General features: G+C 42.0%; 1 protein-coding gene across 1 annotated transcript in view; it reads right to left on the bottom strand.

The window, feature by feature from the left end:
- The window catches only part of PDE11A (phosphodiesterase 11A), a 429,146-nt gene that overhangs the window by 145,113 nt on the left and 257,605 nt on the right, over positions 1 to 26,428 (bottom strand). Inside the window, exon 10 of the mRNA XM_069577105.1 lies at positions 4,611 to 4,661. Coding sequence (XP_069433206.1) covers positions 4,611 to 4,661 — 51 coding nt within the window. The remainder of the gene's footprint in view (positions 1 to 4,610; positions 4,662 to 26,428) is intronic.

The raw sequence follows: 26,428 nt of genomic DNA, 5'->3' as shown, positions 1-26,428 counted from the left end.
TTAGATCTTGGTTTCCTCATGCAATGCATAGAGTGATCAACCCTTAAACGATAAATTAATATTATAACCTGAATCAGACTCTTAAGAACTTAACTCATTAGTTCAAGGAAGTTCTGTAAACTTTTTTGTGCACAGGTGGCTCTACAGAAAGGACTGTTTCCCAAGGTATAAATGATGTATCAGAAAGACAAAAAATGGGCTTAGGTTCTGACATTGTTGGATGATTAATTATATGTTGTTTCACCTACTTATTTTGGTTAGACAATCTAGGGACACTTCTAGAAAGGTTTTCACTCTTTAACCCATCCCCTGCCCACCACCACACACCCCCATGGAGACTTTTCCCTACAGGAGAAATAGGATTAAGAGAACAAAGCAGAAATGAAAACACTGCTCCCCACCTTATGGTATTCTAGAATAGGAAGAGAAATCCCCAACATGGAAGAGTATGAAATCAGAAGATCAGATACAAAGAAAAGTAAGGTGGTACCAGCCTAGCATGAACACTTACTGAAGATTCACTGCAGGTTTATCATATAGACAATCTGTGTTGCTTTAGGCCATATCACCTAGGAGTACAGATAACAGTGAATTGAAAGTGATTAATGGTATGTATCACACCCTCCAGGATTTTGGGCTCTCCATCTCTGAAGGTTCTTGTCCTGAAGATGTGACCCTTAGTCTGCACTGAGTCCCTCAGCCTCTGCTGGTCATACTGGTAGGCAGGCGCCTTGCCTCTGGTCATAGTAATGCTTCTTTCTATTGGGCTGCTGTATATCCTTTTGTGTGCTACGGACACTCTGGAATCCCTATGCTCTTGGGGGCATTTAATTCACTGAAACTATATTAAGTCTGGAGAAGGCAATGGCACCCCACTCCAGTACTCTTGCCTGGAAAATTCCATGGACGGAGGAGCCTGGTGGGCTGCAGTCCATGGGGTCGCTAAGAGTAGGACACGACTGAGCGACTTCACTTTCACTTTTCACTTTCATGCATTGGAAAAGGACATGGCAACCCACTCCAGTACTCTTGCCTGGAGAATCCCAGGGACGGGTGAGCCTGCTGGGCTGCCGTCTATGGGGTCGCACAGAGTCGGACACAACTGACGTGACTTAGCAGCAGCAGCAGCGTATTAAGTTCATGCCTTTTGTGTCCACTCATGTCCTTAGCTGAGAACATGAACCCATGGTAGGCTGGAGTAAGAGACAAATCCAAGAGGCAGACTCCATGGTGAACTTGGAATTCTCCAGACACTGAAGCCCATGGCCTCAGCTCCCAATAGGAAGAATTTCTTACTTAGAGGACTCTCATGTAAACAGACCACATCTCACTGGTCTTTAAGACATGTCTGAATCCCAGATGTGGTGAATCATAGGCTGCAATTGGAGTCTGACCTGAGTATTTGACCTCCAGATCTGTTTAGCACTCGATGGTGAAACCATTTTCTCCCCAAATTCTGACCTAATCTCTGAATCACTGATCACTAGCTTGGTCCCAACTGGGTATAATACAACACATTGAAACTCAGCCATTCTTCCACGTATGAAATCTCATGGATAACTCTGATTCTACATTTCAAATTTCTCCTTTCTCTCCCTCCTCTTCTCCATAACTATAGTTATGTGTGTATATATATATGCTAAGTCACTTCAGTCGGGTCCGACTCTGTGTGACCTCATAGACGGCAGCCTACCAGGCTCCCCCGTCCCTGGGATTCTCCAGGCAAGAACACTGGAGTGGGTTGCCATTTCCTTCTCCAATGCATGAAAGTGAAAAGTGAAAGTGGAGTCGCTCAGTCGTGTCCGACTCCTCACGACCCCATGGACTGCAGCCCACCAGGCTCCCCTGCCCATTATATATATATATATATATGTATATGTATATATATACACATATACAGAGGAGCTTGGAGAGATACAGTCCACAGGGTTGCAAAGAGTCAGACATGACTGAAGCGACTTAGCATGCAGCTCCATTAAAAAAAACTATTGTAGTAGCCAAGGTTATAATATTTTTTAATATCTGCATAATTAATTTGTAAAACAAAGCACTTATTCACTGTTATTTAGCTACAATGTTAGGAAACTGCCGTTGCACATACTCTAGTGTGAAATTTCAGTAAATACTTTTCTATGTGCAGGATTATTTTAAGCCCACTACATTTTCATGTTATTGCTGCAATTATAAGATATCAGCTACCAATTATGATAATGTTGTATTTACTTTATATTTCAAGAAAAAAAAGCCACTAAGTTAAAATTATCTACTATATCTCAATTACATTCTAATAAAATATTCACTAATATCTTACAGGATAAAAATCTGGAATAAATCAGTTTAGTTAATAATCTGGATCATTTTAAGATGAAATAATGCTCAAATTTAAATACTTCATATTTTCAGTATGTTTGTGAGCTAAAAATAAAAAAGCACAGCAAATTCCAAGATGATGTGTTTTCTTTATTCTAAGGAAAGAGTTAAGCCTGAACATAGGGCAGGACTTTTAGAAAGTAGACAGCTATTGATTTTGGGTGCTTCAGGACTAGACAAGTCACATCACATAGCTCTTGCCATCATATTTAGCCCATTATGAGCTTTGCTATTTATCTCCCTGCTTATCCCTTCCATCTTTTAGCAATGATGATAATTATAAAACAGTAAAAATATAAAACAGTAAAATATGTATATGGAATGTTTACATAACTAAATGTGATTAAAGTACAAAGCCTTAATATTTTTGATGGGCATGCTTATAAAACATATATAATATATATAAAATATAAAACATAACATAGCTGACTCACTTTTTTATATGGCAGAAACTAACTGTAATTATACTTCAATAATAAGAAAAAAACAACAAAATCTATAAAAGTAAATATAAAAATAAATAAAGTATAATTATATATCACCATAGTTTTAAACATTTTCTTAATTAACTGTTTTGCGTTATAGAACACTAAAGCTCTGGGGGTTGATTTAGTCATTCAATCATTTATTCGTGCATTTGACAAGTATTTACTGAGTGCTGCTATGTTCCAAGAACTGTGAACAGCGGTAGAGACGGAACAGTGAACAAAGTATATGCAAAGCCCTGCCCTGCTGCTGCTCACACACGTAGGCTGTTGATCTCCACAGCAAGCAGACCTTGGCTGCTGTGGTTTCGGTTCCCCCGTCGTTTCCCCTGTTCTCTGCTGTCACCTCACTGGCACCGTGGCTGTCTTGATCTGGGTCCTCACGGCAGGTCTTTTCCTAAGCATCTCTCCAAGCCATGAGAAACCATATCCCTGAATGGAGTCCAAGCAGCTCACCTTTGTCTGCTGCCCACGTGTTGCTCCCTGACTTTCCTAGCCATTCCCTCATCCCTGCTCTGAGTTTAGGGTCTTCCCTTGTTTTCTTTTTTTAAGCAGTGTGACTGAACCCTAATAATCTGATTCAATCGTGAGGCCCAAAGGTCTCCAGGCCATTTTTTCCTGGGAAGACAGAATGCGTTTACATTCAAATGACATGCTCAAGAGTAGCCACCATCAAGTGTTACTACAAATACACATTTTTTCTTATGATTGTAGTAACTTAGCTGATAATTCTCTGAAGTGAAGTGAAGTGAAAGTCACTCAGCCGTGTCTGATTCTTTGTGACCCCATGGACTATAGAGTCCATGAAATTCTCCAGGCCAGAATACTGGAGTGGGTAGCCTTTCCCTTCTCCAGGGCATCCTCCCAACCCAGGGATTGAACCCAGGTCTCCTGCATTGTAGGCGGATTCTTTACCAGCTGAGCCACAAGGGAAGCCCGATAATTCTCTGAACCTCAGCAAAACTCTGAAAAAGACAGACACCTAAACTTCCCAAAGGAGGGAAAATCAGGTTGCCCATACTCCCCTGTTTTGACCACTCAGAAGGGCAGGGAGAGGAGCAAGAATCCTGACCTGCCTTGAAGGGAAGGGGGGCGACTAAAGGGAAAGGAACATGAGACTCATGTCAGAGCTGGAAGGGGGTCCTGCTGGGTGGCAGTGTAGCACAGTGGTTAGGGGACTCCAGTTCTAAGGCCAGATTGCTTGACTATACCCCTTACAATCGTTTGACATTGGCCTGTCTGCTCAATACCTTTGTGCTTCAGTTTACTCATCTGTAAAATAGTACCTACTTCATAGGAGTATAAGACTCAGATTAATACAGATAGAATGCTTTGTATTGTACCTGGTCCATAGTAAGCAGTTGGTGAATGGTAGCGAGTATTATCCTAATCTCTTTACTTATTTTTACAGATGAAGATATACACCCTAAGATTTTAAGTGAACAGAGAGTTAGAAGTAAGACAAATGCCAAAATCAGGCATCCCGATTCTCATCATATTACACAGATTTTTTTCCCCTGATATCCTGCATACTTAAAAAAGGAAAGAAAGAAACACTGAATCACTTAAATGATTAGGAATGAGCCATTCAGTTATACATAAATTCATTTTCCCATCTAAAACTGAAATATGCAAGTGGGCCTTACTCAGTTCTATTTCCCCAACATCCAGTGGGCAGGACTAGTTGTAGAGGCAAGAGACAAAGGGTCCAAAAGCCCTGGGAAGTTTAACTTCATACACTATTTGCTTCCTTACCTTAAACTTGTCAACTTCAGCTTTTGAACATGTTGCATGATAAGATAGCACCTGGTTCAGAAACAAAGGAAAAAAAAAAAACTTCAAAAACTAGACATGACTTAATTATCTGAAATTCTCCTGGCACAAAACTAAACTTTGTTCAAGTATACCACCTTGACATAATAGTGGGTTCCCTGGTGGCTCAGACAGTAAAGCGTCTGTCTACAACGCGGGAGACCCGGGTTCGATCCCTGGGTCAGGAAGATCCCCTGGAGAAGGAAATGGCAACCCCCTCTAGTACTATTGCCTGGAGAATCCCATGGATGGGGGAGCCTGGTAGGCTACAGTCCATGGGGTCGCAAAGAGTCGGACACGACTGAGCGACTTCACTTCACTTCACTTCAATGTATGATGAGAAATTCCCAGTAACCATCTGTGATACAGATTATCTTCTGTGCAAGTACAGTGAAATCTATTACAATGAGGAATGGAATGACAGTCCATGTTAAAGGCTACGTGTTTTATACTAGGATGTTTATATAAGTAGTTACTTTACCCAAGGGACATGATGTGGCTCGAGACCACAGCTCCCAAGGTGTGACTATTTCTCCCATGAAACGCTTTGAAATGCAAATAAATCAAAAGGTATATGTATGTGTGTGCACATCTATGTATGTGCATATTTGTGTGTGTGTGTCTATGTGTGTGTCCTGCGGTAGACACTGTAACTTGCTGACTCAACTTCCATGTCTGGTCTATTCTCATTTGCCTGCTTTTGTTCTCTAGGAAAGATATATTGTTATTCCCAATCATGTGCAATTTTCTTTTTAATTGGCCACAGCTTGTTGCATGTGGGATCTTAGTTTCCTGACCAGGAATTGAACCCATGTCCCCTGCATAGGAAAGCAGATTCCTAACCCCTGGACTATAAGGGAAGTCCCCTGCAATGTTTTTTGTAAGAGGATTATATTTACCTGTTTCATGGACATCAGCCTAAGTATATGATTAATTTTAGTCAATCGGTGGTGGAGGAAAGTGATGGTGCCACCTTTGAGAATAGCCTTTAAGAGCCATCATGTGGTTCTGCCATATCCTCTTCCCTCCACCATGGGAAGGGCATGGCCCTGAGAGGTGCTACCCCTCTCAGCCTGGGTCTCCAGGGGAAGAAGATGCATGGAGCTGAGCCATAGCCAACACACTGCCGATGCTGTGTCACATGAGCAAGAAATCAGCTTTTGTGCTTTATCATCGCATCTTAACTTACTGATAGAGTTTGAAAATCAAAAACCCAATTGGCAGACTCACTGCCACCAGGGGTGGTCATGTGGGGTGGCCGTGTGACATTCCTCTGATCGACGAAATATATGTGGGAGTGTTGGGTCTGCCTGTATCCTTTCTTTGTTTTCCCTGGAAAACAGCTGTAAGGCCTAGACATGCAGCAAAATCTGTTACCTCTGAGGTTATGGCCATAAGCGTGAACAGATGCCTTGTTATAGATCTAGAGCAGAGAGGGAAAGAGAAATGAAGCCGACCCTGGTCTGCCTTGTTCCAGACTTATTGTTCTGCAGAACAGATAAACTCACATTTCCTTGAGTCAATACTGGATGTTATGAGGCATATGCACACGCAAACACAATGTATGTAGTCTACAGATGCTGCCAGTTCCATCCTTAATCTATACAAATGTCAAATCAATCTGAGAAAGGTTAAATCCCTCTTCAACTACAGCTTTAGAGAATCTCAGTGCATATTTTCCTCTGAAAAGTAAAGTCATACCTTTCTTCTGAAACTGACAGTCTCTTGTTGGTGAGCAGGGATGTATCATCAGCTAGTAAGAGTACCTTGTTCATGCAGGAGCAGGCCCTTTGGTAAAGTGCAGTCTAGGAAGAGGCGACATTGTCCCCTCAGAGAATCCCTAGAAGGGCAACAAGCCAGCAAAGCAGATTCCTCAGGACAAGAGATCCTTGCGCCCTGCTAGAGAATGCTCTGATTTTATCCTTCCAAGCAGTTTCTGCAGTTTGGTCCTAAAGGGTTTCCTGGAATGCATCAGGAAGGTAATCGTGTGTCATTGTTGCAGTCACCCTCAGGATTTGCTTTACACACAGAGCACAGCAATGAGACCCTAGTAACATCTGTGCCCCTTTCACGTATACCATCGTTGTAGATACCACGCAACCCTGACCAGACAGAAATACACAACAGTGACCTTGCTTAGCTCCTAGCTTCTTACTGTAGCAAAGCCTCCGATCAAAGGTGTCACTCTTCCTAATGGGCATCTACAAAGGCTGTGAGGACACATCGGACTTTCCCTCATCACCTGTGGTCAGGGATCACGTCCATTTACTCCTCAAACTGCATCAGCTTTGGTTGTTCCCTCATAATTTCACTGAAACAGCTTGTATCAGGGTTTTCGATTTCTTGCTATCAAATCTCTCTGCAAATGTATTTCGCAGCAACTCTGAATGCAGGTGATTGCTCTTGCCGTTTTTGAAGAGGGTCCTCTTGGCACCACGCGATCTTGGTTGTCATTCCACAGTCCTGTCTGTTCTTTCTCTGTGTTCTCTTTTAGCCTGCCTCCTCTACTTGAACTCTAAACGGAGACACTTACTCAGTCTCTTCTTCAGGAATGTCACACATGCTCATGACCTTATATGTCATCTGTAGGCTGACAACGTTCAAATTTAGCCCTAATCTCTCCTTGAGCTTCAAACTCACATATCCTGCTGTTTACATCACTAACTTCCAACTTGGCTGACTCAGTAGCATCTCAGATTTAATATGCCTAAACATGCCCACTGATTTTCCCATCTTTAGTAGACAGAATGATGCTCCTCGTCCCCTCATGATGGCCACATCCCAGTCCCTGAAACGTGCACATATTTATGTTACATGGCAAGGGGGAATTTAGGTGCCAGCGGATTTAAGGATGCTCATCAGCTAACCTGTAGATAGGAAGATGATCCTGGATTATCTAGGTGAACCTAATGTAGTCACAGGAATCTTTATAAGTCAAAGAAGAAAGCAGGAGAGTCAGAATCAGTGATGTGACATGAGCAATATCGACTCTCCCATTGCTAACTCTAAAGACGGAAGGGAGACATGAGCCCACAAATGCAGGAAGCCTCTAGAAACTAGAAAAGGCAAGGGAACAGACTGTCCTCCAGAGCCTCCCCTAGAAGAAACACAGCCTACTCACACTTTGATTTTAGCTCAAGGAGAGCCATTTCAGACTTCTGACGTCTAGAACGTCAAGATAATAAAGTTCTGTCTGTTGTTTTAACCCACAAAGTTTGTGCTAACTCGTTACAGGAGCCATGGGAAACGGATGTCACTAATCTTTTTTTCTCCCAGTCTTCCCAGCAACATGATGAAACTTCATCCAATCAGTTATTTAAAGCAGAAGAACCTGAGGGTGATCCTTGATATTCCCCTCCCTCTTTCGCTCACACTGAATCCAGGGGAACAACATGCCATTTCCACTCCTGTATCCTGACTCTTTCCGGTTTCACCACCACTACCCAGATCCAGTCCACCATCCTCTCCTACCTGGGCCCTGACAATAATCTTTCTACCCTGACCCCTCCTGATCTCTTTAGCATACATCAGCCAGAGTGATACCTAAGAAATATAAATCAGATCTTGCCATCCTCCAGCTGAAAACTCATCAGTCATCAGCGACTCCGGTAACACTTAGAATAACATCGCGATGTGGTCCCCAGCGGCCTCTCAAATCACACGGCATGTGCTGCATTCCCTGGACATGCTCACCTCCTTTTGGGTTTTCTATATACCACACTCTTTTCCATCTTAGAGCCTTATATGCCCTTATCTCCTGGTTGATATTTTCATCCTTCTGAAATTAGGCTAAATGTTACCTCTTCAATGAGGTCTTCAGTCAGTGCCTTGAGAAACCAGCTCACTCACCATTACTCTCTGTGTTCCCAGGCTGTTTCCGTCACACCACTTATCACAGTTGGAGTTATGTGTTAGCTTGTTTGTCCCCTGCCTCCCCCTCTAGACTGCAAGCACCATGAAGGCAAGGATCAAATCTGGTTTTGGTTGCCAACAGATATCCTGTCGTTAGGAGAATGCCTGATACTTAGTTGGCACTCAGCAAATATTTAATGAATCATGCAATAGGAAATAATCTCAAAAGAAAATAGTCTATTTCTCATATGCTTCTCTGCTTGTATTATTAGTGGCCTTAATTTACGTCTTTTCCTCAACAAAATCATAATATGTCTTAGGGCATAAACTGAACAGTGTAGGTAGGGTTGCCAGTTTTAACATATAAAAATACAGGACACCCCATCAAACTTGAATTTCAGATAAATCACTAATATCTGCACTATTTGAGACATAGTTATACTGAGAATATTATTTGTTATTGATCTAAAGTTCAAATTTAACTGGGCGTCTTTCTGTTTTTACCCAGTAACCTTACTTCTCCTCTCTCCAAATTAAAAAGGCTGGAAAAAAAATATGGAAAACTTTAAGCCACATTCCAAAATTTTTCATGTGCCTCACTCAAGCCCTCCCAGTGACTTTTTTTCCCAATATTTTTTCTGGCAAACCTACCAAATATCTCAAGTCTAGAGTATTTTCAGCAAAGTCAAATAACCTCACTAATCTAAGATCTGAGACTAATCTATGGATGCCATTGAAGGAAATATAATAAGATCAAAGTAATTCCTGATTACTTATAGCATAACCAATATTGCAAAGAGAATCTGTGTGTGTGTGTGTGTGTGTGTGCACACGCGGGTGTGACCACATGGCACAGCTGATAACTAAAAATCATGCACGTTTCTGTGGTGGAGAACAAAAAAACAAAGAATTTATTTTTTAAGCTGCTATCGTTGTTAAACCCTTTTGGATAAGTTAAAGTTTCCTCCATGTTTCTAGAGCATATTGACTTTAAAAGAATCCCTTAAGCTATATATTTCATACCAAGGAGCTGCTGCTGCTGCTGCTAAGTCGCTTCAGTCGTGTCCAACTCTGTGAGACCCCGTAGACAGCAGCCCACCAGGCTCCCCCATCCCTGGGATTCTCCAGGCAAGAACACTGGAGTGGGTTGCCATTTCCTTCTCCAAAGCATGAAAGTGAAAAGTGAAAGTGAAGTCGCTCAGTTGTGCCCGACTCTTAGCGACTCCATGGACTGCAGCTTACCAGGCTCCTCCATCCATGGAATTTCCCAGGCAAGAGTACTGGAGTGGGGTGCCATTGCCTTCTCCGATCAAGGAGCTAGAGATACTATTTATTTCTGAGTAAATGGCAACCCACTCCAGTGTTCTTGCCTGGAGAATCCCAGGGACGGAGAAGCCTGGTGGGCTGCCGTCTATGGGGCTGCACAGAGTTGGACACGACTGAAGCAACTTAGCAGCAGCAATAATATATTTGATAGAATACAAAAGCTTTAAATGAATTTATTGTAATGGTTTTGAAAAAAGATGCATTTGCAAATCTTACATATACACTTTCTCTATGAAGAACATTGTTAGTTTATGAGAGTTTAGCCATTACATACACACTCACAAGATTTTTTTGATAGCTAAACAGAATTTGTATAAAGTTTACTTACAAAAGTAAACAGCTGACCCACAAAGCACTTAACAAACATTAAACTTTCACAAGAAAATGTCTATTCCAGATAGCTTTATCTTTGTAGCTGTATTCATTTTGAAAATATTTTAAAGTAAAATCTAGTGACTCAGTTTCATTGGTGAGCTCTGACTGAAGAAATCTCTGTAGTTCCAAAAATAAATCACTATTTGCAAAACCCTGCCAACTTTAATTATCTTTTGGATTGAACTTGCTCCTAGCAAAACAAAGAAACAGAGGCAAGAAAATGTAAAAGAAAGCAACTGCTAGACCCATGCACAACAGATGAAAGAAGTCATGTTTTTGTGTCGTGTTTCCGCAGCAGGAAAAGACAATTAACTACATTTCAAAAGGAAAACATTGAGCAGAGCTATGAAATAGGACCACGGTAGCAAGCCTTGCCCTCTGCCGTATGCGGTTCGACACCAGAGCCAAATGCTTGCCTTGCAATCCCAGGAACTGCCCCTAAGTAGCAGAGGGCAAACCTCTGACAAGAGAGTACTGAATGTTAATTTATTGCGAATCTAGGAAGCCATTTGCTCCTGGAATGAGAAATGAACCATTGCAAATGCTGGCTGCCAGAAGTACAAACATAAAGAACCACTTAACAGGGAGAAGGAATGCAGACCTTGCTGAGGACCCAGACGAGTTGTCTCAGGAGGCCTGAATATTTACTGATGTGTTTACAGCTCAGGGGGCAAAGTGGTACTTGGTGGCTCTTGGAAGAAACTGGTATCAGAGTCAAGGTGGTCTGCGGTAAAATTGCAAATACTTTATTCTGAGGAGCTCAGAAGACGTAAAGAAACTTTGAGATCAGCAGCAGGCCTCTGCCAAAGGTGGCAAAACACAAGGAATGAAAAGCCAATTTACTTGGGATGACTTAATAGAAGGACTATCTGAGTGAAGAGCCATTCTCTAGGATTTCTTAACAAGAGGGTGATAGGCTTCAAAGACGCTGCAACTGAATGAATGCAGGGAGACTGAGAAGTCATCAGTTTCCACTGTTAAATATTTAAGAAAGTGTCTGCTGTTTAATGGAATAAAATGTTCAGAAAGATGACTTCAAATAACTGTGTCTGCCTGAGTGACCTGTTATCACAGCCTTTGGGCTATATCTGTCATAAAACATATTTTTAATATTCTAAAAAAAAATCTTTTGGAATTTTAAGTAGAATAAAAGATTCCTGCAGAATCTAGGGTAATAAAACAGTCAATTGTCAGACGACATCAGTTCAGCTGCCTTTTAACTACTACCTGCAGGAAAGAAGGGCCACACTCATAGTTCGCCTCAGCATATATGTATTGTGTACCTACTATGTGTAAATCATCATGATAGATATTTTGGTCTTCTTTTTCCTATCCTGGCAAATACATTTTATTGGTGGTGGTTTTGTCACCAAATTGTGTCTGACTCTTGTGACCCCATGGACTGTAGCCCGCCAGGCTCCTCTGTCCATAGGATTCTCCAGGCAAGAATACTGGAGTGGGTTGCCATTTCCTTCTCCAGGGGATCTTCCTGACTCAGGAATCAAACCCGGGTCTCCTGCACTGCAGGCAGATTCTGTCCCAATTGAGCTACAAGGAAATTGGAGGCCTCAGTTTTATTTGATTGCTGGTAGTTGTATGAAGCACTGTGCTTCATACAGTGCTTTGTTAAGGTTTAAGATGACTGAGATGGTAAAGAATCTGCCTGCAATGCAGGAGACCTGGGTTCAATCCCTGGGTCCGGAAGATCCCTTGGAGAAGGGAATGGCTACCCACTCCAGTATTCTTGCCTGGAGAATCCCATGGACAGAGGAGCCTGGTGGGCTACAGTCCATGGAGTTGCAAAGAGTTGGACATGACTGAGCAACTAACACTTTCATTTCATTTTCAAGGAAGAGCTCAGCAGGAGTTCTATGCAGAGTACATCATGCTAAGTATCCAGCTGGATGAATCACAAGCTGGAATCAAGACTGTGGGGAGAAATATCAACAACCTCAGATATGCAGATGATACCACTCTAATGGCAGAGAGTGAAGAGGAACTAAAGAGCCTTTTGATGAGGGTGAAAGAGGAGAGTGAAAAAACTGGCTTAAAACTCAACATTCCAAAACTAAGCTCATAGCATGTGGTCCCATCACTTCATGGCAAATAGATGGGTCAAAAGCAGAAACAGTGACAGATTTTATTTTCTTGAGCTCCAAAATCACTGTGGACAGTGATTGCAGCCACAAAATTAAAAGACACTTGCTCCTTGGCAGAAAAGCTCTGACAAAGTTATACAGCACATTACAAAAGTAGAGATGTCACTGCCAACAGAGGTCCATAAAGTTGTGTGTGGATATAAGAGTTGGACCATAAAGAAAGCTGAGCACTGAAGAATTGATGCTTTTGAACTGTGGTGCTAGAGAAGACTCTTGAGAGTCCCTAGAACAGCAAGGAGATCAAATTAGTCAATCCTAAAGGAAATCAACCCTGAATATTCATTGGAACGACTGATGCTGAAGCTCCAATATTTTGGCCACCTAATGTGAAGAGCTGACTCATTTGGAAAGACCCTGATGCTAGAAAAGATTGAGGGTAGACAGAGAAGGAGATGGCAGAAGATGAGATGGTTGGATGGCATCACTGACTCAATGGACATGAGTTTGAGCAAACTCAGGGAGCCAGTGAAGGACAGGGAAGCATGGTGTGCTGCAGTCCATGGGGTCACAGAGAGTCTGACATGACTTAGCAACTGAACAACAACAACAGCAGGAGCTCTCTCCAATATAACCTTGCTTTTCACCTTTTCTCCCCTATTTCTCCATTTCAAATGTAAAGTAACAGAATTCTATTGCTTTCTCATAGAGAATAACCATACCCTCTGGTTGTTGGAGGCAGTCAAAATTTATTTCCTCGTATATTTACTATCCTGGGAGGGCTTGTCAAGAATCTTCCCATGGAATCCCAATGCCAAAGTTAGATAATTTTTCACCTACATTCTTACACTTCAGAAATTCTCATATACCTCTTAAGTCATTCATTAGCTCAGTGGGTCACAAACGTTAACATGCATCAGAACAGAGATGTCTGCCTTGAGAATTCCTGGTTTAGTGCAGCTAAGGTGGGACCTTAACAGCTGCATTTCTAACAAGTTCCCAGGTGAGGTTGATGCTGCTTGTCTGGGAGCCACACTGTAAGAACCACTGTTCTGATTCCCATCGATGGAGTCTAGGTTTAAAATGTCTAGATTAGAGGGGAGGAGTGAGCAGAAATGAAAGAAACAAAGTGGTTTGGGTCTTCTCCCAAATCCCAGTATGATTTGAATAGCTTTATTTTTAAGAGGCTTAGAAATATTTCTTTAGTTTTACTCTGCTAGTTAGCTTTCATGACTATATTTCTTTAAACTTCTGAATTTCATTGACAATGGAGATAAAACGCTGTGAAATTAGTTTCATTGGATTTATTTAGAACACTTTGGCTTATGCAAGCAATTTCGTAAAGCTCCTGTTTAAAACTATGTCATCATGTAAGTCAACTCTTTGACATTTCTGGGCCCAGAAATCAGAATTTATCCCCTGTATTGCACTGGTTTACAGAATGACTTCATTTTCTCCCTGTCTATAGGGGTCAGTAGTAGTACTTGATTTTGCTTGTGTAGATTAATTGCTCTATGGATTATCTACAGCATTCTTAGAGTAGGTCATTTTTTTCCATTCAGTTTTGTCTTCTTACTTTGTGGTCACTTAGTACACCAGCATTGGGAAGCAGTATAACTTGTTGGTTGAACACAGGGATGCTGGAATTAGATGGCCTGGGTTCATGATCCTGGTCCACTAGCCCTTAATTATCTAAACTCACTGAGTCTCAGTTTACCTATCAGTAAAAGGCAGGGAATATTTGCATTTTCCACTCACAATTTACTAGCTGGAGAAAGTCCCATGGCTCTATTTAACTTCAAGGGAGTGGAAGGTATAACCCTACAGCAGGCTCAGCAGGTGATGGGCTCTAAAGATTACCCCAATGGTTCGGTAGTCAGACAGCAGGTAGAATTAGAATTGTTTTGGAAATCAGGGCAAATAAATCTAATATATGAACCACAGCATATGCATTTTATGGTGCTTTTCAATTTTTGCTTCTTTCCTGATTCTATTCTGTATTTAAAGAGTTGTGTGTGGTACACAGGATCTTCATATAAGTGGGATTATAGTATAACCTTATTACCTTCTTTATATTTAACATATGTAGTACATGTAGCATATGGTCATTAAACACTGCTGATTTGACTAAACACATTGTGATACCCATAGAAGAAAATTATTACAACTGAAAGGTTATTATTGGGTTAATGCAGTTCCATAGCTTAGCTACCAATTTCAATCACTTCAATGTCCTTAGGGTGAAGGAAATAGCCTATTTTTTTCCAGAAAGTTGCATGTGGCAATAATTCTAATTTTTAAAAAGTTTTTAGTTGTCGCTCATAAAAGATCTCAGCCATTAACACTTAAATTCAAAAGTCTTTTTTGGATTAATTCTTACTGTAATTTAATATAGCTCTATACATATGCATATTACACTATAATTTATAACTGTTTCAAAATAAATGTTCCTTCCTCACAGTTGCATAACTCCCCACGTTATGTGTGAAAGTGAGGCTGTTTTTTTAATCATGTAGGTTATTAAGAGTATTAATATTTCACCAGTGTTTTTCTAATGAACTCATTGCTTACTTGTTTTCTTATTTGTTAATAGCAAAAGAAGAGAACATAGCATTCTTTCAGACTAATTGAACAACTTGGATTGGTTATTTCTGTTTCTAAAACAACTATAATATGTGTCAAGGCTTTTTCAAATCTATAATTTAAATATTTGGAACTGACATTTCTTAATGCCAGATCTGATTTCACTTAATGCCATATTTCAAAGTAGCTTGTTATTGAATATATGTTTATTTTCTGTACCTCTCCTCTCACGGTTTTTGCATAATCAACAAGACCACCATGGTTGATGATCTGGGAAGAAATACCTTGATTATCTGCACTGATTGTGCAGGAACACCGTCGAGAACTTTATGTCTGAAGCAGTGCGGTTTCGCTGGGAGCTACCCCTAGAGCAAAAGGGGTAAGAAGGGACGAGGCCTAGTTTGGGTCACTGTCAAACTGACTGGGGCCACAAAGGCAAACTGCTGTCACGGAGGAAAGAGAAGTCCAAAAGTAAAAGTGAAAAAGGGCAGCTTTCTGGGCAAGGTTGGTGGCTACAGAGATAAGCTTAGATCTGAGGGAGTAAGTCAGGGAACAGTATACAAGCGGTTGAGTTTCTAGATCATGAGCCATTCATTCAAGATGTATCTACTAAGGACTTGCAAAACAGTCTCTGGCATAAATGCTACCAACGTTTTCTTGGGTCAGTCTCCCAAAGCAATAGAAACAAAAACAAAAGTCAACAAATGTGTGACCTAATCAAAGTTATAGGCTTTTGCACAGCAAAGAAAACCGTAAACAAAACAAAAAGACTGGGAGAAAATATTTGCACGTTATGTGACCGACAGGGCTTAATTTTCAAAATATACAAACAGCTCATACAACTCAATAACAAAAATCCCACATAACCGGATCCAAAAAATGGGCAGAAGACCTAAGTAGACATTTTTCTAAGGAAGACATAGCATGGCCAAAATGCACTTGAAAAGATGCTCATCATCACTAATTAGTTCAGTTCAGTTCAGCCACTCAGTTGTGTCTGACTCATGGTGACCCCATGAACTGCAGCACGCCAGGCCTCCCTGTCCATCACCAACTCCCGGAGTTCACTCCAACTCATGTCCATTGAGTTGGTGATCCCATCCGACCATGTCATCCTCTGTCGCCCCCTTCCCCTCCTGCCCTCAATCTTTCCCAGCATGAGGGTCTTTTCAAATGAGTCAGTTCTTTGCATCAGGTGGCCAAAGTATTGGAGTTTCAGCTTCAACATCAGTCCTTCCAATGAACAGCCAGGACTGATCTCCTTTAGGATGGAAAGGTTGGATCTTCTTGCAGTCCAAGGGACTCTCAAGGGTCTTCTCCAACACCACAGTTCAAAAGCATCAGTTTTTCAGCACACAGCTTTCTTTATAGTCCAACTCTCACATCCATACATGACTACTGGAAAAACCATAGCCTTGACTAGATGGACTTTGTTGGCAAAATAATGTCTCTGCTTTTGAATATGCTATCTACGTTGGTCATAACTTTCCTTCCAAGGAATAAGAGTCTTTTAATTTCATGGCTGCAGTCACCATATGCAGTGATTTTGGAGTCCCCCTGCCCCCCGTCGGCAAAAAAATCAGCCACTGTTCCCACTGTTTCCCCATCTATTTGCCATGAAGTGATGGGACTGGATGTCATGATATTAGTTTTCTGAATATTGAGATTTAAGCCAACCTTTTTCCTCTCCTCTTTCACTTTCATCAAGAGGCTTTTTAGTTCTTCTTCACTTTCTGCCATAAGGGTGGTATCATCTGCATATCTGAGGTTATTGATATTTCTCCCAGCAATCTTGATTGCATTTTGTGCTTCATCCAGCCCAGCGTTTCTCATAATGTACTCTGCATAGAAGTTAAATAAGCAGGGTGACAATATTCAGCCTTGACGTACTCCTTTCCCGATTTGGAACCAGATGGTGTGATCACTCACCTAGAGCCAGACATCCTGGAACATGAAGTCAAGTGGGCCTTAGGAAGCATCACTATGAACAAAGCTAGTGGAGGTGATGGAATTCCAGTTGAGCTATTTCAAATCCTGAAAGATGATGCTGTGAAAGCACTGCACTCAATATGTCAGCAAATTTGGAAAACTCAGCAGTGGTCGCAGGACTGGAAAAGGTCAGTTTTTATTCCAATTCCAAAGAAAGGCAATGCCAAAGAATGCTCAAACTACCACACAATTGTACTCATCTCACACACTAGTAAAGTAATGCTCAAAATTCTCCAAGCCAGGCTTCAGCAATACATGAACCGTGAACTTCCAGATGTTCCAGCTGGTTTTAGAAAAGGCAGAGGAACCAGAGATCAAATTGCCAACATCCTGGATGTTGGCATCGAAAAAGCAAGAGAATTCCAGAAAAACTTCTATGTCTGCTTTATTGACTATGCCAAAGCCTTTGACTGTGTGGATCACAAGAAACTGTGGAAAATTCTGAAAGAGATGGGAATACCAGACCACCTGATCTGCCTCTTGAGAAATGTGTATGCAGGTCAGGAGGCAACAGTTAGAACTGGACATGGAACAACAGACTGGCTCCAAACCGGGAAAGGAGTACGTCAAGACTATATATTGTCACCCTGTTTATTTAACTTATATGCAGAGTATATCACTAATTAGTAGAGAAATATAAATCAAAACCACCATGAGGTATCCCTTCACACCAGTTATATCGGCTGTCATAATAAAAAAATTCTATAAATAATAAATACTGGAGAGGGTGTGGAGAACGGAACCATCCTACACTATTGATGGGAGTGTAAATTGTTGCAGCCACTGTGGAAAACAGCATAGAGTTTCCTTCAAAAACCCACAAAACAAGGGTTGCTATATGATCCAGCAATCTCACTCCTGGGCATGTATCCAGAAAAAAACCCAATAATTCAAAAAGATACATGCATCTTTACACTCTTCATAGCACTATTCACAATAGCCAAGACATGGAAACACACTAAATGTCCATCAGCTGGTAAATGGATAAAGTAGATGTGGTATATATGTACAATGGGATACTCAGAGAGATGTTATGGGGAGGGAGGTGGGAGGGGGGTTCATGTTTGGGAACGCATGTAAGAATTAAAGATATTAAAATTTAAAAAATAACAAAAAAATGAATGAAATAATGCTATTATCATATTAATACTAAGTGAAGTAAGTCAGAAAGAGAAAGGCAAATACCATGTAATATCGCTTAATATATGGAATCTAAAATATGAACCAAATGGAATGTATCTACAAAAACAGATACACAGACACAGAGAACAGACTTGTGGTTCCAAGGGGGAAGGAGGGTGCGGGAAGGACGGACTCGGTGTTTGGGATTAGCAGATGTAAACTGTTATATATGGAACGGATAAACAAAAAGGTCCTACTGCATAACAAAAGGAACTATATTCAACATCCTGTAATAAACCATAGTGGAAAAGAATATAAAAAAAGAATATATATGTGTGTGTATAACTGAATCACTGCTGTACAGCAGAAATTAATACAACATTGTAAATCAACTATATTTCAATAAGATAAATTAAAAAAAATCTATTGAGTTGATTTGCACCAAGCACTGTGTACATGGTCCCTGTCTTAACGGAACTTCTGCTTTAGCACTAAGAATTAAAGATTTTAAAATTTAAAAAATAAAAAACTAAAAAAAAAAAAAGCAGTAGAGATATACACTAAACAGGCAAACATGTACATTGAAATAATGTCTATAAAGTCAACTAGCAAAATGCTGAAAGAGACAACGGGGGGTGGGCAGAGTGTGGGAAGGTGGCAGGACAGTGGGTTAGGGACGCCTTTTCTGAGATGGTAACTTTAAGTGAAACCCGGAAAATATTAAGGAACTAGCCAGGGCAAGAGGCAGAGGCAAGGTACTTGGGGTGGAAGGTGAAGTTGCCTGGAGGGCAATGTGGGTGAGGCAGGGGAGACCTGAGGTGAGGGGGGAGGGCTGGGTAGAGGCCAGGCCATCCAGAGCTTTCTAAGTTAATAAAGGATTTTTATTGTCCTCAGTGGGAAGACACGGAGGAGTTTGGGGCAAGAGATTGACTGTGACCTGGGCAGCCCCTCATGCACTCTTCTTCAATTATACTCCACTCCAGATGTGGCCACCACCCCTACTTTCAAGGCATTTTTCCCCTAGGTATATTATATAGTTTTGCCTATTCCTAAACTAAGAAAAGCATATTCCCATTACATGTAGAACATGATCCCAGTTGCCATACAGGATGGATTGGAGGTAGACAAGAGTGAATGGGAGAGAGAGAACAGCAGCTGGGCCAGGACAGTAGAATTGGGGATCAAGGTCTGTGGAATCTGGAAAAAAGAGCCCTACCCGAGGAGAAAGGACCAGAACCATGGGAGTGGCCAGGCTTTGTCTTCCTCTTTGTGACACTTAGACAACGGTACTGCTCGAGACCCTGGCCATCCCAGTCTGCACTATGCAGTGAAGGGCTCAGCTCTGGTGCTCCTGGGCTGTGGTCCACCCTCCTGGGGAGAAAAGTCCCTGGGGTCCAGGGGACCGGTCCACCCAGACTATGTAGCAGGTACTTGGCATCACCCAGACTAAACTCCAGGCACCCCAGAATTTCCCCCAGGCACCCTGCAGGCCCCAGCCCATTGCCAGGGCTTGCGTGGGCTTCTTCCCCAGGTTTGGCGTCCTCTGAGTGCACCTCTGGGTGGGGGCTATTTGCCAGGCTGTGGACAGAGGCTGGACCATGCGGGCTGGGAGGCTCACCTGTTTGTACACACTGAGCCCAGTGCAGGGAGTTGGTGGGCTGTGGAGAGGAGGGAGGCTTTGTGGGCTTGGAGCCAGCGGGTGGTTCCTGGGTGTGATTTACCGCCTTTTGAAAGCGGCAGCCTCTTTCTGCTCCCTGTACTACAGCACTATCAAGACACTCAGCACCCATATCCGGAGTCAGAGCCTGAGTGAAGATCAGTTTCTTACTCAGCTTGGTTTCACAGGCCAGCATGCCACTAGAGATGCAGGCCCTAGGGCAGGGCTGCTCCTCTGCAGAATGCAGTTCTCCCACTGAGGCGTACCCGTGCCAACTGACCTGGCCCTTAAAGACGGTGTTGCTGGTGCTCAGCACAGACCCTGCGCTGTAGGACAGAAAGGAACAGTTTCCCTACTGATAAATAAAGGTCCTAACTTTCAGTGAAGCAGAAGAGGAGGAGGACAATTCACTCCCAAGGTGCTTTATTCAACTTGAGCTTGTAGATCAACTGGCTCTTCTTCATCATGTGTCCCTTAACCCGTGAAGAGGCCCTTTACTCCGACTCTCTTCCCACCCCATCGCGCAGGTCAAAAGCTCCAGTGGTCAATGCGGTCCTGCAGTTGACAGGGCAGTCCCTAAAGGACACCTGGAGGCACAATCTGCAGTGTGGCCCCTTGAAACAGACTTGAGCTTGAACCCTGGCTCCACTTCCAGTTGTGCAAAGCAAGCCATGAAACCTCTCTCAGCACGATTCTAAATCTTCCTGAACCCCAGTTTGCTCATTTGCCAAATAGTAATGATATTGTCTGAGTTTCCCTGGTGACACAGTGGTAAAGAATCTACCTGCCAACGCAGGAGATTCAGGTTTGATCCCTGAGTGGGAAAGACTCCTTACAGGAGGAAATGGCAATTTCCACTCCAGTATTCTTGCCTGGAAAATTCCATGGACAGAGGAGTCTGGCTTGCTATAGCCCATGGGGTCACAAAAGAGTTGGACATGACTGTGAACGCACACAATGATATTGTCTCTTTCATACTGCTTTGATGAAGGTTAACTGAGATGAGTATTTGGTCAAGGCTGTATATTGTCACCCTGCTTGTTTAACTTCTATGCAGAGTACATCATGAGAAATGCTGGGCTGGAAGAAGCACAAGCTGGAATCAAGATTGCTGGGAGAAATATCAATAACCTCAGACACACAGATGAAATCACCCTTATGGCAGAAAGTGAAGAGGAACGAAAAAGCCTCCTGATGAAAGTGAAAGTGGAGAGTGCAAAAGTTGGCTTAAAGCTCAACATTCAGAAAACTAAGATCATGGCATCTGATCCCATCACTGCATGGGAAATAGATGGGGAAACAGTGGAAACAGTGTCAGACTTTATTTTGGGGGGCTCCAAAATCACTGCAGATGGTGACTGAAGCCATGGCATTAATAGACGCTTACTCCTTGGAAGGAAAGTTATGACCAACCTAGATAGCATATTGAAAAGCAGAGACATTACTTTGCCAACAAAGTTCCATCTCGTCAAGGCTATGGTTTTTCCAGTAGTCATGTATGGATGTGAGAGTTGGACTGTGAAGAAAGCTGAGCGCCAAAGAATTGATGCTTTTGAACTGTGGTGTTGGAAAAGACTCTTGAGAGTCCCTTGGACTGCAAGGAGATCCAACCAGTCCATTCTGAAGGAGATCAGCCCTGGGTGTTCTTTGGAAGGAATGATGCTAAAGCTGAAACTCCAGTACTTTGGCCACCTCATGCAAAGAGTTGACTCATTGGAAAAGACTCTGATGCTGGGAGGGACTGGGGGCAGGAGAAGAAGGGGACGACAGAGGATGAGATGGCTGGATAGCATCCCTGACTCGATGGACGTGAGTCTGAGTGAACTCCGGGAGTTGGTGATGGACAGGGAGGCCTGGCGTGCTGTGATTCATGGGGTTGCAAAGAGTCGGACACAACTGAGCGACTGAACTGAACTGAACTGAACTGAAATACACATATAACTTAATAGAGTGCCTGACATTTGGCATTTAATGCAGGTAGCATTATAAAAAGTACCAAAGAATAACAACCAAAGGAGGAGAAAGAGTAAGAATGTAAATTAATGAAAGAAAAAATGTTTAAGCAAATAAGCCGGAACGAGTTACCATGCATGGGCACTATGCAAACCTCCTGCTGTGTCTGGGAGCTCTTGTCCAGGATTCCAAAGCATGCTCCTGAGACAACAGAGATGGCAAATCATTTGAGCATGGATTTGATTTTGGAAAACCACCAAATATCACTGGATAGAAAATAAAATGAAAACATGGTCAACTTTCCACTAAAAAACAAGGTATGATGACTATGAAGTACTGAGATGAATTTTCTCTTGCAGATGCCAGAATGATCCCTCTGAAATGTCAAGCTGATCATGTTTCTCTCTCGCTGAAACTCCTCCAACGATTCTCCACAGCCTTCACAATCCAGTTCCAGTTCCTTCCAGCAACACAGGCATCTTGGTGATCCGATCCCTGCTACTTCTGCAGCCTCAGGCGCTGCCTCTGTCCAGGTGTGCACTGAGACAGCCTGCACAGCACCCTTCAGCCCTCCCTGCTTCTGCCACAGGCCTCCTTCTGCCTGGAGTGCTCCTGCAAGTTGTCTTTCAAAACTGTAGAGCTCCTTGACACCTGTCACTCAGAAGTTACCTTCTCTGCAAAGCAGCAACAACTGAACTCTCTGCCTTAGAAATGCCCCCTCCGTGCTTTTCAGCCTCGGCTGGGCTCATCACCCTGTACGACAACCACTCTGTCACCTGTCCCTATCCTCTACTACACTGAAATTACTTGAAGTATTGTCCCACGGCTTATGAAATTCACATGTTGTCTAGGCTGTGTTGTTTTCATGAGTCATTAAAAAGTATGTACTGTATGAAGTATGGATGTATATACCTCAGGGTTAAGTGAGTTCTTGGCTGCTGCTGCTGCTGCTAAGTTGCTTCAGTTGTGTCCGACTCTGTGCAACCCCAGAGACGGCAGCCCACCAGGCTCCTGTCCCTGGAATTCTCCAGGCAAGAACACTGGAGTGGGTTGCCATTTCCTTCTCCAATGCATGAAAGTGAAAAGTGAAAGTGAAGTTGCTCAGTTGTGTCCGACTCTTAGCGACCCCATGGACTGCAGCCTACCAGGCTCCTCCGCCCATGGGATTTTCCAGGCAAGAGTACTGGAGTGGGGTGCCATTGCTATCTCCAGAGTTCTTGGCACATAACAGGTAATCCACTCATTATAACAATGATTACTTCTTGCAAATTTGAGTTCCCTCACAGTTCCCATTAAAGTGTTTCAGTTCAGTTCAGTCACTCAGTTGTGTCCAACTCTTGGTGACCCCATGAACCACAGCATGCCAGGCCTCCCTGTCTATCACCAACTCCTGGAGTTCACCCAAACCCATGTCCTTTGAGTTGGTGAGGCCATCTAACCATCTCATCCTCTGTCGTCCCCTTCTCCTTCTGCCCTCAATCTTTCCCAGCATTAGGGTCTTTTCCAATGAGTCAGCTCTTTGTATGGGGTGGCCAAAGGATTGGAGTTTCAGATTCATCATCAGTCCTTCCAGTGAACAGCCAGGACTGATCTCCTTTAGGATGGACTGGTTGGATCTCCTTGCAGTCTAATGGACTCTCAAGAGTCTTCTCTAACACCATAGTTCAAAAGCATCAATTCTTTGGTACTCAACTTTGTTTATAGTCCAACTCTCACATTCATACATGACTACTGGAAAAACAATAAACTTGACTAGATGGACCTTTGTTGACAAAGTAATGTCTCTGCTTTTTAATAAGCTGTCTGGGTTGGTCATAACTTTCCTTCCAAGGAGTAAGTGTCTTTTAATTTCATGGCTGCAATCACCATCTGCAGTGATTTTGGAGCCCCCCAAAATAAAGTCAGCCACTGTTTCCGCTGTTTCCCCATCTATCTTCCATAAAGTGATGGGATTGGATGCCATGATCTCAGTTTTCTGAATGTTGAGCTTTAAGCCAATGTTTTCACTCTCCTCTTTCACTTTCATCAAGAGCCTCTTTAGTTCTTCTTCACTTTCTGCCATAAGGGTGGTGTCATCTGCATATCTGAGGTTATTGATATTTCTCCTGGCAATCTTGGTTCCAGCTTGTGCTTATTCCAGCCCAGTGTTTCTCATGATGTACTCTGCATGTAAGTTAAATAAGCAGGATGACAATATACAGCCTTGATGTACTCCTTTTCCTATTTGGAACCAGTCTGTTTTTCCGTGCCCAGTTCTAACTGTTGCTTCCTCTCCTGCACACAGGTTCCTAAAGAGGCAGGTCAGGGTCTGATATTCCCTTCTCTTTCAGAATTTTCCATGGTTTCTTGTGATCCACACAGTCAAAGGCTTTGGCATAGTCAATAAAGCAGAAATAGATGTTTTTCTGAAACTCTCTTGCTTTTTTGATGATCCAGAGGATGTTGGCAATTTGATCTCTGGTTCCTCTGCCTTTTCTAAAGTGTTTCAGAAGTAGTTAAATGATGATAGGATTACTGGGAGAAGCCCACAGACTTCCCAGTTGACTATTTTTGCAGAAAAGTATCACTTTTTTATACCCATGAGTTCTTTGTTGTCGTTAAGAAGTTCCATGACTAGATTCTGGTATAAAATAAATCCGATAAATAAATTTATTATTATATTATAACCCAAACTATAAAATTATATTATAAATATAATTATATTTAAATTAAATATATTTAATTTAAATATAATTATAATATAAATTATATTATAACCCAAACTATAAAATAAATATCCTTGTGTCCATACTTAGATGAATAAATAATTGAATAAATAAGTGGGTAGATGAGACAAACATCCTGTATGGAACAATTCAAAATAATGTATGTAGCTACTTCTTCCTCAAGGAGGTCAAGCATAACTCCTCACTCCTTAGGTGTGACTGTGTATAGTGACTTCCTTCCAAGATCTCAGTATGGAGAGGTGGCGGGGAGAGAAAGTGCACCTTGGAGAGACCTGACATGCACCATCCCAGCCAAGTGATCAAGGTCCACATGAACATTTTGAAAGTATGTAACCTTAACATGACCTCTTACAATAACAACATAGGGACATTTTCACAAAATACCTGATCGGTATTTATCAAAATTATCAAAGTCATCAAAAAAGGAAAATGTGTCACCCGAGAGGAGCCTGAGACATGGTAACTAAATGTAATAGGTGTTTCTGAATGGGATCCTAGAAAAGAAAAAGGATATTAGGTAAAGGATAAGTAAATATGAAGACAATATGGGCTGCAGTTAATAGTTATGTAGTAATACCAGTTCATTAACTATAAGAAATATACTACATTGATATGAGATGCTGATAACTGAGGAAACTCAGTGCAGCATATGTAGAAATCCCCTGTACTATCTTCCCAGTTTTCCAGTCAATCTAAAACTGTCCTAAAAACAGAGTTTATTTTTTTAAAATGCTACCTGGCTGATTTTCCATGTAGGGTCTCCCACTTTGCACAAAATGCCTAAATGAATATCCAGATACCATCACTAAAACTGACAACACACTGCTAGATTCTGGGAAGGATTTCCCGCATTTACAAGGCAGAGGCAGCTGAACTGAGGAAAATACCTGGCAGTGTAACCATGTTTCACTCCCGAAATAAAGCATTCCCTGCCTGAAAGAAGCTGGAGGGGGGGCATTGCCCATCCCTGCTGTCAGGGCTCTCACTCAGAGACCCAGTGTCTGCTCTAACCAGAAAATTAATCAGATGACCTATTGAATGGCAGCTGTTTGTTAAGTATTAGCCTTCATCTTGGGGGATGGAATCACTGCAAATACAACAGTATGATGAGAAGATGTTATAACACAAGTAACAGTTATTATTGATCTTTTATTAGCACTGCGCTAAAGATTTCACTTGCATTATAGCCTTTCTTCATTATGATCCAACAAGGTTGAGAAGTGAGAAAAACAAAGCACAGAGAAGTTAAGTAACTTGCCAAGAGACACACAGAAGAGATAAGAAAGCATTCCTCAGTGATCACTGCAGAGAAATAGAGGAAAACAACAGAATGGGAAAGACTAGAGATCTCTTCAAGAAAATTAGAGATACTAAGGGAACATTTCATGCAAAGATGGGCTCAATAAAGGACAGAAATGGTATGGACCTAACAGAAGCAGAAGATATTAAGAAGAGGTGGCAAGAATACACAGAAGAACTGTACAAAAAAGATCTTCACGACCCAGATAATCATGATGTTGTGATTACTCACCTAGAGCCAGACATCCTGGAATGTAAAGTCAAGTGGGCCTTAGGAAGCATCACTATGAACAAAGCTAGGTAATGGAATTCCAGTTGAGCTATTTCAAATCCTGAAAGATGATGCTGTGAAAGTGCTGCACTCAATATGCCAGCAGATTTGGAAAACTCAGCAGTGGCCACAGGACTGGAAAAGATCTGTTTTCATTCCAATCCCAAAGAAAAGCAATGCCAAAGAATGCTCAAACTACCACACAACTGCACTCATTTCACATGCTAGTAAAGTAATGCTCAAAATTCTCCAAGCCAGGCTTCAGCAATACATGAACCGTGGACTTCCAGATGTTCAAGTTGGTTAGAGAAAAGGCAGAGGAATCAGAGGTCAAATTGCCAACATCCGCTGGATCATGGAAAAAGCAACAGAATTCCATAAAAACATCTATTTCTGCTTTATTGACTACACCAAAGCCTTTGACTGTGTGGATCACAATAAACTGTGGAAAATTCTGAAAGAGATGGGAATACCAGACCACCTGACCTGCCTCTTGAGAAATCTGTATGCAG

The sequence above is a fragment of the Ovis canadensis genome, chromosome 2 (assembly GCF_042477335.2).
Source record: "Ovis canadensis isolate MfBH-ARS-UI-01 breed Bighorn chromosome 2, ARS-UI_OviCan_v2, whole genome shotgun sequence".
NCBI classification, from domain to species: domain Eukaryota; kingdom Metazoa; phylum Chordata; class Mammalia; order Artiodactyla; family Bovidae; genus Ovis; species Ovis canadensis.
The sequence above is the reverse complement of the archived record's forward strand: the minus strand, read 5'-3'. Positions and strand labels throughout refer to the sequence as shown.